The sequence below is a fragment of the Hemitrygon akajei genome, chromosome 8 (genome assembly GCF_048418815.1).
Source record: "Hemitrygon akajei chromosome 8, sHemAka1.3, whole genome shotgun sequence".
NCBI lineage: Eukaryota > Metazoa > Chordata > Chondrichthyes > Myliobatiformes > Dasyatidae > Hemitrygon > Hemitrygon akajei.
In genome coordinates, this window is record NC_133131.1 from 40947071 (window position 1) to 40960314 (window position 13244).

The following is a 13244-nucleotide window of genomic DNA, read 5'->3' on the forward strand; positions in this document are numbered from 1 at the left end:
GAATTATATAGTAATAGTGATAACCTACCAGAGGATGTTGAATTACTTCTGGAATGATGGAACGTGTGGTTATGTCAACAGCTTGCCAAATAAAGGGGTTAGTGCTGTATTTAATAGCCCCAGCTGTTCTACAAGTACAGTGAATGGAGTGTGAATGATTAGAATGTGGAGAAATATGTGAGGTGTGGCCACACATGTCAGTTTGTTCTTTTGTGTGAGTACTTTGCCTTTAAGAGACTGTGTGAATGTGTTGCCCCCCCTCTCCTGTCCAGTTCCTTCTCAGTTGTTCTCTGATATGTGTGATATTTTCCTGTGAGAAATTAACTATCTCGTTTCAAATTTTGCAGTTCCATGCAAAGTTCTTAAAGAAGAGGAGTACAGCCCAGACGTGTGCTTCTCGTGTGTTTTTTTTTGTGTCTGTTAATTAGTTTTTTGTGTATTTTTAAAATCTGTTACATGTTTATTGTGCCTCATCTCTTTCTTGTGTTTTGTTACTTGTTTCTCAAGCAGTTGGTTCAGGGATAACTCACATATCACACTGACCTTGTGAGATTTGAGTTGATGGGGGCAGAAATTTGGACATAAGTATTGGCGAGCAATTCTAGAAGTTTTTGTTTTTGTGTTTTCAAAATACCCAGTGACTAATCAGGAGCGAGTGCATTTGTATCTCCCTGCATTACAGAGTGGCAAAGTGATGGATGTTGACTTGTGGGAGATCCTGTGATACATTTCTGGGGATGGTGTTTGAATTTGCACACCAGACCAATAAGTCCCATTGTTGAATTCATATGAGGGCTCCTTACTACATTGTGGAAGGGATAACACTGATAGCGATCTCTTTTGTACAGAGAACAAGACTGCTGGGGGAAATTATCTGGCTGCTCAGATTTTTGCATTCTGGTATTCAGGAAGCCAGAAGGGAGTAGTCTATTCCATCCAACCTCAACCTGGAGTATGGTAACAGCCTTAAGGGACTTGGGCTTTAATACCCTTGGTGGAGCAAGTACTCTAAGGGCTGGTATTTCCCTAGGTACCATTTGTTTAATTGGTAGGTCCTGACCTTTAAAGCGATCTCTCCACCTGAAAGAATGTTGGTGTCAAGGTGGTATGATGAGCAAAGGTGCAAGGTGAATGGTGAGTATGAGCAGGAAAGCTGGGACGGTATCCTGGGATAGCTGTATCTATGCCAAGCGATGTTGTGAAGCTGGGCATTTGCTGGACACCAATTGTCACTTACTGGATATGCAGTTCCTTGGCCTACTTGTGCTTCCCATACGGTGCTGTAGTTGATATGTGGTGCCATACACCTACTACCCCTGTGCCCTGGATGAACACCTTGTCCATGCTGGTCAGCATAGTAGGGGCTATTACAAAGGAAGGAAGGTTTTGAATGATAGTCTTTCTCAACATGGTACAGCCAGACCATCCCAGGAATTGATTTCAATGGCCTTGGATTACCTGCTCACAATGAAAGGTGGCACTTGTATTGTTAAAGGTCAAGAATGCTGCGCGTGTATTCCTGACTGTTCAGGGAACATCACTCACCATATCTGACAGTCAGTGTATCAGATTAAGTGGAGGACTAGCTCATTGACTATTACATTCATGGGTGGGGCTGATTGCCTTTTGGGGTGCAGGAAGCTGGTGGACTGCTATAGTATACTGGAGGGGTGACTATTAGGTTTACAGTACTGGGTATTGTAATCTTGTGTGTTATATATAATTTAGCAGCGAGTTCACAGATCATACTAGTCTGAGTTTCGGATCATCACAGTGTTGCAACTTTGGAGGGGTGAAGTGTCTTGTGGAGTTTGTGGCTTATTCCGCTTGTTGAAAGCTGCTCCCGTCATGATTGGTTGGTTTAGAAACTGCAGCTGCTCTTCCCATTGGATGGCTACCTAAGTATCCAGTTTCAAATATTCTGGGTATTACACATAGCTCACATGGGAGCTTCTTTCTTTCTCCCTTTGTCTAAGGCATGCTGTGCAAAACCTTTAGGAAGGTATGCTCCACAAGTGCTCTTATCTAAGTGTCCATTTGTTAGATAATTAGTTCTGTAGTTTGTGCAACTTGGGGGAAATTAAATGTTTGTAAATAAATGGTTAATATACTGACTTAACAGTCCATATTTTCTGTCTCACTCATCAAACCTGCAAATCTTATTCAACATTGCAAACCTAGAGGCACAAACAAATATTTTTTGAGTTCTATTAAAACAAAAATCTATGAAGTTGAAGTGTTATCCCATCAATTTTCTGTTCTTATATTGTTTCTTCCCTATGTAGAACATATTTGACTGTTCTTGTTCAAAGAAGATCTCAGTGTTTTTGACCATATTTCTGCCAGCAAATCTGTAATTTAGCCAATATATCAGTGATCTGTATGTAATACTCTACATACGTTTTTCGTGTTGAATGAAAGTGGACATAAACCAATGTTTCATGGGGAATCAATTTTTTATCATGGGGATGCATTTGTGTCATGTGGCATGAACAGTAGAGAGCACAAATTGGTGCCCTGTGGCGGGGGGGGGGGGGAATAAATTGATGTTGATTGGGGAATAAAAAGTATTATCACCTGATGGGTGTTCATAATTGGGCATAAACTAATGACACAAAGTGAGTTCAGTAAAGTTCCTTCGGAAAAGTTATTTGATTATTTTACTTAGACTGTCCAGTATAAGATTCTAGATTTATGGTAATGTGCTTTACTCTCAAATATTTTCCAAAATAGCCTAATAAAATACTCAATTGTGTCAAACCAGCATGTCAAAAATTATTAAGAATAAAAAATAATATGCATACTGCCCAGGGAGGACCTTGATGCCAGATTTCCACACAATAAAGACATTCCCACCCTACCTGATCCTCAGTGACGACCTCATGATGATCTGGAGCCCATGCCTATATTGGAAAAGCTGACAGACTCATTATGCAACAGTCTTATGTGCTCATAATCAATTCTTCAAGCTGTCCTATTAGGATTGCTCACTACACACTGTCCCACTGGCATGAGATCTATTGTGTCTAGGTATCTATTTTACCAGTACCCAAGAAGAAGGTGGTGACCCACCTCAGTGACTACCATCTGGTAGCACATATGTCAACCTTAATGAAGTGATTCAAGAGATTAGTTATGATGCATATCATCTCTGCCTCAGAAATGACCTGGACCTGCTTTAGTTCACCACCACAAGACATCAGAGTATGTGATTTATTCTGGCTCTTCATGCTGCTCTGGACCATCTGGACTACAGCTCAGCATTCAACACTATTGTCCCATTCTAACTCATTATCAAACTTAAAAATCTACTTACTTCTGCAACAGGCTTCTTGATTTCCTCATCGGCAGATTTCAGTCGGAGGAATGGGAACATTTTCTGCTCATTGACCATCATCACAGGTACACCTCAAGGCTGATGCATGACTGTGTGGCTAAGCGCAGCTCCAATGCCATAGCTAAAGTTGCTAATAACATCACTGTTGTTTGATGAACCACAGGTGCTATTGAGTCAGTGTAGAGGAGCAGGAGAGATCACCAGGTTGAGTAGTGGAACAACAACAACTTTTCATTGAAAATTAGAAAAAAACTAAATAGCTGATTGACTAACAACTTTATGACTGTAGTGCTGAAGACACGTGCTCCAATACAATCTGCACCTCTGGCCAAGTTGTTCCCATAAAACTCCAACATAGGTAGCTATAGAACAATATGTAAAACTACTTAGATATATCATGTCCGTAAAAAGCAGAACAGACCTATTGTAACCAAATGCCATCCTTTCAATCTGTTCTCAATCATCAGCCGAGTAGTGAAAGGCATTACCATCCATACTATCAAAAGATATCTACTCACTGAGTTTCTAGATAGTGTTCTTCACTGTAAAATGATGGTTTAATAGGAGTCATTATACTGCGCATTACTTTAGTTACAGTGATTGGTTATGTAAGAAACGTGAATGAACTGGGTCAAGTTAGCACATCTTAATCTTTAAGTTATTCCACTTTTCAAAAACATATATAAAATATGGTTTTACATTATACATTTGTTATTTGTATAATTATAATCAATTTTATTAAACTAATCCCTGATTTCCTCCCAGCTTCCTGAAAGTATTTGTTAATTTGGAATTATTAGTCTAAATTTGTAGAAAGGTTTACATCAATTATGAGTATTCCCTTCATCAGCTATAGAAATTAGAAAATATTGTGAGGCAATTAAATGAATCTATTGATTGTTTCAATACAAACAGTATTTTGACAATGGTCATCAGTTTTGAGTGGTTAATGTTTGGATTGGATTCTGGATTCTTCTGTACTTAATTTTAACATTCTTTAAAATGCTTCTATTTTCATATAGGTGTCCAAAGGTTGTGACTATGTATTTGTGAGTGGCAAAGAATCTCAAGGCTCAATGAATGCCCGGATTGTGTTTGACTATGAATATTTAAGTGCCGCTCTAGAGTTGACAGTTTGGGTACCAAAGATTCCACTGCAGATTGAATTATCAGATAGCAAATTGAGTCAAGTGAAAGGCTGGAGAGTTCCCATCCTCCCTGATAGAAGGTGAGTGGCTTGAAATTGATTTTAATTTACAATTAACCACTGAAATAATATTGTTTATTTATTTAGTGGAGAAAAGGGGAAAATCTATTGTTTGCAAACCTTCTTTGACAGAAACATGTTCAAGGAATTCATTAAACATTATTTGAGATTTATAATCCAGAGAAATTCCATTACATTAAGATTAGTGGAGTCAGTTCTGCATTAAGTTTATAGAATGGGCCCACTAAGTTAGACTTCCAATAATGAGCGATGTTTCGTTGATGCAGCAATTTATGATCCCATATGCCAGCCACTCAGTTGTTACTTTAATGATGCACCAGTTCAAAACTAGTGAGTAAATCCCCCTTTAAAAAAATACAAAGGGACTGCACACAATGACTTTAAACATTTGTATTCATATCACAAAGCTTAATTTAAGATACTAAATTCTTCAGTATGGTTTACAATTGACTTTAACCCTTAAAAATAGCATTGTTATGACTCTATAAAAACGTGTATCTATTACAAGTAATTAATTTAACATTAAGTTAAAAATATGGATCTCTTAACAAAGTTAAGCAGAGCCATGTATTATCTCAGCACCTCTGTACCGAAATATTAAGTAAAACTAATACTCAGAAGTTTAGATCATGTGCATCGCTATAGGAGAACATTTTTTTTTAAATGTTGTCACTCATTGATACTCCCTGCTGATAATGTCAGGATCACAACACAAGATTCCTCCATTCTTCAAGTGAGCTCATAACAGGATTAACACATTATTTCCCTTTAATCTGGATGAAAACATACATAAATATAACCTAAACAATAAAACTACATCACTAGCATGTTCCTTTTTACAGTATCAATCTACCTGATGATTTTCTCACTGAATGCAAGTCATGCAGTTCAATTGGAACAAACTTTGTAGGCAATGGCCTTCAATTCAAGGTGTACTTGTCTATACTTCTTGGGTTTCAACAGAAGGCAGAAAATGGCTGGTTCTGAAAATTCTCCAAAAACCTAATCACAAGCTCTGCCTTTATTTTTCCCTCACTTGTTTGAGACATGATGTACCACTAAGTTTTGGCTTCATGATCTTCAAATTCTGCCACATCTGCCCATTATTAACTTAAAAGGTATGTTTGCAACAGTTTTATGTAGTGTATTCTAATATTAAAATAAGAAACGTAACATTTATCCCAATTTCACCTCTAATCTTCTTCAGTCTAGTCTTTATATTCTGAACAAACTTTTCTGCCAAACCTACTTGAAACTGAGCGGTAAAGAGCAGTTTGAAATTTGACAGATTTAACATGAGTGAAGTTACTTTCATTGTCCATTAGAATACTATTAATAGCAAATATCATCTTCAAATTGAAAATTATTGCTAAGATCTTGAAAAGGCCATAGGAATTGGGTCTATCCACTTTTCACATCTAACACATCTCAGAGCATTCACTTTCTCCTTGTACTGATCACTCAGAAAAAAGATATGTGCAGACAGTTTTAATGACCATCACTGCACTCTAGCTGAGACCAACTGAGATATCTCCTTTGTTTCGCCAGAAGTACCACGCACTGGATGTAGTCTGTGATATTTCTTCTGTGGGGTGCTTCAAGTCGAAATCCAAAATAACCTGCACAGGAAATGATGCAACAAAATAGCGTGCATTCAGGAAGTGATGTCATACAAAACAAACTGCATACAAAATAAACTGTGCCTGTAGAGGCAAGAACGCTCCCCTCCTGGCATCCATGGGATATCAAACTTAACTACTGAAAACAAAACTCAAATGATCATTTCATTAAGTCTTTGGCAAAAGAAGGGCAGTCTTAGAGACTGATCCTGAATAAAGTCTTACTACACAGTCTTTAATCATTCGAAAACGTCAGCCTTGATGTTAAGATCTGTTGGGCAGAGCAGTGACGTGCTGCTCACCCAGAAAGAAGATTGGGTGAGGTACCGCTGAAGTGAGTTGTGCCCTCTTAAGCATCCTCCAACTCGCAGTGGCCCATCAGAATCAAGAATGGGACAGAATTCACTGAGGTGACTTTGGATTGGGAGAAGTTTCTGCTTTGTGATGCACTACACTTCCTCTGCATACACCTGTCATTGAACAACAAGAAGGATTCTAAACTTTGCCTGAGTCAGTTGCCCTTTGCTGAGAGGTTGCTTTTAAATGTGTCATCCACTGCAAAGGCTGTCTTTGGCTACCCCTACAATCTTTTTTATATAGATACAACTCTCACAGAGTCTGAAATGACTTGGGTGTCCATTCTCCATGACAATAGTCTTAAATATGCTAACAGTGAGTTGATTAGCACTATCAAGGCAGATTTCAACCACTGTGACCCAACTCAGGTCCATTCACTGGGCAAAAGGTGCATCATGCCAACCATTAGGAGAATGAAGTGTCAAGTGGAGGAATCTTGTTAGCTGTGTTCTTAAGGTGTGAATGACTGTGTGCAGCTTCGCAAGTTGGGATTTCATCCCTGTTGTTGGGAATATGGTCACACTCAATGAGGGTTAGCATGGGTAAGCAGAGCTCCTTTCCTATTAGTTCCATGACAAATCCACAGACTCTTCTTTTGGCAACTATTGATGTTCCAGAACATATCTTTAGAGTATATGAGGAAGTACTACATCTGATGGATACTCAAATCCCTGCCATGCTCTGCTGTGGGTGTGCTAGAACCAATAGTAACTCAAGGTGCTAGCCGTAACTTCACAGATGTATGTTGGTTTAGTTCATCTGGAGTGTCAATGGGTTCTTGACTCGGTTTCCTGGAATCCACTGGTGCTTGGTGCATCATGTGTCCATCTGTGTTCTGCAATATATTGTTACAGTTTCTCCAGTTCTCCTTGCTTAGTGTCTTGCCCACATTCAGACTGACTGTGCTCATGGCTTCTCTGGTCAGTCTCAGCATCTCTCTCAAAGTGTTGTCTAATGGTGTTTTATCACCACAGCCTGATACAGCAAGTGAAGGCTGTGCAGTTGGTTCTGCAGTAGCTTCTGTTGAAAGGGGAACATGGATGTATTTGGGGCACTATTCAGCAATTGTGCACTCTTATTAACTAGTGAGCACCCACGTGTTTCCAAGTTGGGTGAACTTGGGCACTTCTCACTTTCTACTTCAAATGAGGGTTCATCTTTCTTAGAGTTTAAATCTGATACAGAGGGTGCAAGATCAAGAAGAGTACTCAGTAAAAAATTTGGTGTGAAGCTAGTGAAGGAAACTAGTTTCTATCTTTACCTTCTGTTTTGATTTCACCCTCTGGAGCAACCATGTCGTATTAGAGGGCTTGGCCGGTTCTTCAGTCACCTTCCCAGAGAGACGACTGCCACTGTCTAAGTCACCTGCTGCTTCATACACCTTTGTCTTTGCTAAGGCAGCCTCAGTTTCACGCTTTTCCTTGAGTGCACCCTGAGACCACAGAAGGTCTTACAATACCTACTCTGTTCTCAACTTCGTAACATAATGTGTAATTCTCCTTCATTTTGTAGCATGTCTACTTAGAGTATTTCTACTTATCGAACAATTGCGATCTGCTTTTGCCTTGGCAATTTCTAGTGAGTGACACATTGAACAATTCAGTAAATGACACCAAACGTATTAATTCTGTTTCTCTTTCTATAGATGTTGCCTGACCAACTGAATATTTCCAGTATTTGCTGTTTTTTTTTTAAATTACTGCATTAAACAGCCAGCAAAGTACTTTGTATAAACCTTCCCTCAGGTGACTTTGGTTTTTTGAATTATATACATACCATATCTGTCATTACATAACAGGCAACTGAGGATATAAGCCTATTTGAATTTTTGTCTCACTTTGGTTGGAAAATTCTAAACCCTTTATTAATGGAAAACACATGGATGAATGGAATTCACATCCTATCTTTCATAATCAATAACTTTGAAAAAGTAACTAATTGGGATATTCCAATAATTGGTATCACTATTGAACTGTTAATCTTAGAGCATTTGAAAGAAGAATGACTGTGAAGTTGATAAGCAGGCAAAATTTACTATATAGAAATAAATCAACCAATTCAATTTCCTAGTTGAAAGCAACCAAACAACCAGTCTTTCAGCTGGAAAGGTTGCCTCATCAAACTGAAGCTTATGTTAAAACTGGTGCACTGAGCATGACAAACACTATGTCAGTAAAGACAGATATATACAGCAGAGAAATTGACTCTTCAGCCCACTACATCCATTCTGACACCTTTGCCCATCTACACAAATTCTCTTTGCCTGTATAAGGACTATATCCTTTTACATCTTAGAAAAGAGATCCAGTTCAGTCCAAGGCCTGGTGAATTCTCCTCTGCACTCTCTCCCACTCAATCACGTCCTTCCTGTATTGCAGCCAAAACTGGACACGAGTGAAGTGAGATGGAATACAGAAGGTTTGAGAGATTATTGGGCATCTTCCTGGACTTGGAGGAAACACTTTTCTGCTGCTTCTCCCACAAAAGTGTTAAGCCCTTCTCATCTACTTTAAGCTGTCAAAGACCTGGAATGTGATTAGAAACAGAATGACCTAGAAACTGTTGTGTATTTTTTAAAAAAAGAAGAGCACAGGAAATAACATCACTTGATACAGACTTAAAACAATGATTATGTTGGGTCTGCAGGTGCAATTCATACATGGTCAAATTTTCTGCATAAGGGGGAATGATTTGGAAATGGTCATTACGCATTTCACTCAGGCAATAGTGCACTTTCAGTTAGTAGCACTGATCTAAACCACGTTAAGTGTTGGGATTTCTTGGCCAATAACCATTTAAATTAAGATAGACTCACTTTGTTTGTAATGTATAAATTACCAGTCTGCTTGTCCATTGCTGTGTTGTCTATCTCCTCTAATTTTGTTTCCATTAATACGAGAAGTTAATGAGTTCAATCCAGACTCACCCAACTTTACATATTTTGCATTCGCACCATCCCAACTCTCACATTTTTAAGAGACACAATAGAGTTCTTAATGTCACTGATCTAAGATGTTTAAAGATCTATGCTATTGTTTTCCTGAAATTCTAATTGCAGCAGCTTAGTGTCTTCGTGTCCAAATACACCACAGTATGCTTTTGAAAAACATCAACTCATTCTTGAAACCTGAATCTCTCTGTAATTACGATATAGAACAGCAGTGCAAGGAGACCGGTCCTTTGGCCAAAAACATTGCTGACTTACTTACTAAATCTCTGCCTGTACATGATAAATTTCCTTCCATTTCCTGCATATTCCAGTGTCTAACAGCTCTTTAAGTGCCACTATCACATCTGCTTCCATTACCACCCCTGGCAGCCAGTTCCAAGCACTGTGTAAAAACTTGTCCCAAACATCTCCTTTAAACTTCCGCCAGCTCACATCAAAAGTATGTCCTCTAGTACCTGAAATTCTTATTCTGAGGGAAAAAAAGATTCTGACTATCTGCCCTATCTATGCTTCTCATAATTTTATAAACTTCTGTCAGATCTCCCTGGACTAAGATGGTGTCAGTAAGTGGCACTCTGCATGCGGCTCTGATGGGAATCATCATATATTCCCATTCAGCACTACACAGCAGAAATCCACAGTCACAGCCATGGGTACTTGGTAACCAGCATCATTTTAAGACATATAAAAACTCAACTGATACTCAAAATCGATGAACCTCCAACAGCAGATTCGTGTTGCAAGTGTGGTTTCTCTTTAAGAAAGTGGAAGTGGGGACAATGCACTGGTCTACAATTATGATTAAAATGCCAAGGCCTTAGACCCCATTCCCGACTATCCTGCTGCCAAATATACAATCTCTGGAAAATAAAACTGAAGACCTCAGAGCAATATTGCTGTACCAGAAAGACACTGGGGAGTGAGGTGTACTTTGCTTCAGGAAACATGGGTATCACCACCATTTTGGATACAGCGCTGCAGCCCAATGGCTTCATCGTTCTCTGCAAAAACGTCAGCTCAGTCTTTTAAAGATAAAAGAGGTTTAGTATGACCTCTGATTAATTCATCGTGGTGCATGGACATGGAGGTTCCATCTCAGTCCGTCCTGCTCATCCGACCTAGAACATCTAGCAGTCAAATGTTGCCAATTTTATCTGCTGAGGGAGTTTTCCACTATCATCCTGATAGTGGCGTACTTTCCAGCTCAGGCCAGCATCAGGCAGGCACTGGAGGAGCAAAGCATCGTAATCAGCAGGCACAAAACTCCACACCCTGATCCCATTCCTATCATTGTTGGGCATTTCAACCAGGCCAGCTTGAAGTGTCTCTGAACAACTAGCATCAACATATCAGCTATAGAACCAGAGGAGCCAACACACTTGACTACTGTTATACTACCATCAAAAACACGTACCATGCCATCCCACACCCACAATTTGGTAAGTCCAATCTCCTGGCTCTAATTCTACTCCTGGCATATAGGCAGAGACTGAAGACTGCAGCACCAGTGGTGAAGACCAAGAAGGTATGGTCAAGGGAGGTGGACACGTGCTTACAGAACTGCTTTCATCGGTGGATTGGACAGTATTCAGGGATTCATCTGTGAATCTGAAGGAATACACCACAACTTCATCAAGAAGTGAGTGGATGAGTGTTTGTCTTCGGGAACATACCAGACATACCCAAGCCAAAAGCTGTGGATGTACTAGGAGATTTTGTGGCATTCAAGACCAGTGATTCAGAGTTATATAAAAAGTCCAGGTATAGCCTGCGGAAGCCTATTGTTAGAGTGAAGAAACAATTCCAATTAAGGTTAGGGACAGAATCAGAAGCACGTCAGCTCTGGCAGGATTTGCTGGACATTACTTTCTAGAAGGGGAAACCTAACATCATGAATGGCTGTAGTGCTTCACTCCCAGATGAGCTCAAAGCCTTTTAAGCAAACTACACCTTTGCAAATCCCTGCAACATCTGGTGACCCTGTAATCTATCTCAGAGGCTAACGTAGGTATAACCTTCAAGAGAGTGAATTTTCACTAAATATTTCATTGTCATAGAGTAGGATGATGAGATAATTTACACAACAATGACATAAATGATTTTTAAAATTAGATTTTAAAGACATATTGTTAAGTTAATCTTTACCTTGTTGTGCATTTCTCCATTTCTCAGGTCCACCCGTGACAGTGAAGATGAAGAGGAAGAAGAACGAAGCAAAACACGAGGCTGCACTCTGCAATACCAACATGCATTAGTACGAGTCTTTACACAATTCCACACAACCTCTTCAGAGGGTACAGATCAGATAATCACCATGTTAGGATCGGAATGGTCAGTTGACGTCACCGATCTAGTCAGTGACTTCATGAGAGTGGAGGATACAAGAATTGCACAGATTATGGAAGGCAATATACTTGGTGGACGTGAACCTGGAACTACTATGTTCAAGGTTAGCTATTTGTCATAAAATTGAAGTGTTTGCTTTTGGGTAAAGAGTGGAGATAAATTATACGGAAGGTCGAGTTTTATTGTTTAACATATGGAAAATTTGCAGAATATTTGTGATATGTTAGTGTGCGTCATATAAATAACAATCTCATGACTTCCATAAGCATGCATGCTTTCTTAATAATTTTAACCAATACTATGAGATAGCTCAAAATGTGACTACTTTCTATTCATATGTATTTGTACACTACTGTTGCTCTCTTGTCAGGGCAGCAGGAAATGATCAGCTTTTTATTTCTTAATACCTGTTTAGAGCACAAAAAATTGGCTTGTAAGTTGTGCAAAGGATTATAATATAGGCAACCCCTGGATTGTATCTATTATGGAAATGGAGTTTGCCCTTATAGAATTCATAATTATTATCCAGAAATTTGACATACATAATAAAATTAGCTCTCATAGAATTTATGTGAATAATAAGTAAGTACACACAATTTTTTAGCTCATCATGAAAAGTCAAGATATGGACTGCTTTCTAGGAACCTGGGGTTGCCTGTACACTTCCAAAGATTATATTGATAATTAGAATTCACGAGGTACTGAAGGATTTGTTGAAATCTGCTACAGTCATAAACAGAAATCCCATCTTGGGATGAAGAAAATATTTTGGTCATTTAAACATTATTGGGAGCAGTATGTTGTAGAATTCATACAAGAAAATTGAAATAACAGATCACAAATAAGGTAAGCCTATTAGATCCAGTTAATGAGTTAATATCCTTAGAAGTTAGCATGAGTGCAAATACCTAGGGGTCGAGAAATATGAAGGTGAGTTTATAGTGAGAATTTGAAATATGGGAATATAAATAGATGAATGGTATAGAAGTAAGCAAATATCAAATGAAATGTCTTTTGGCATAGTACATCTCAACAAATAATTGATTACCATATAGCAAAACAGTCTTACATTTACAGTTAAGAACTTCCTGAAGTTCTTAACCAAAGAGCTTTTGAAGTACCACAGCAGCTAATTTTCACATAGCTAAGATGTAGATATAGTGAATGATAAAAATAATCATTATATTTGTTTCTGATGACCTGGGTCAAAGATAGACTGCTAACAAATTCTAAAGTTGTTGCTTTCCTCTGACATGTCAACATCAAGATCCAAAGCTAAGAAATAATTCATATCAAAACAGAAAATGCTGGAATAATTTATTTGGTAAGGCAGCATTTGTGGGAAGTCAAAGTTGATGGTTCAGATCCGAGACCCCACATTCAAATGTTCAAAGTAAGCTTTATTTT

General features: G+C 38.6%; 1 protein-coding gene across 1 annotated transcript in view; it reads left to right on the top strand.

Annotated features, from left to right (window-relative positions):
- The window catches only part of tmem132e (transmembrane protein 132E), a 585697-nt gene that overhangs the window by 504892 nt on the left and 67561 nt on the right, over positions 1-13244 (top strand). Inside the window, exons 6-7 of the mRNA XM_073053675.1 lie at positions 4360-4565; positions 11664-11940. Of these exons, the coding sequence (XP_072909776.1) occupies positions 4360-4565; positions 11664-11940 (483 nt within the window). The remainder of the gene's footprint in view (positions 1-4359; positions 4566-11663; positions 11941-13244) is intronic.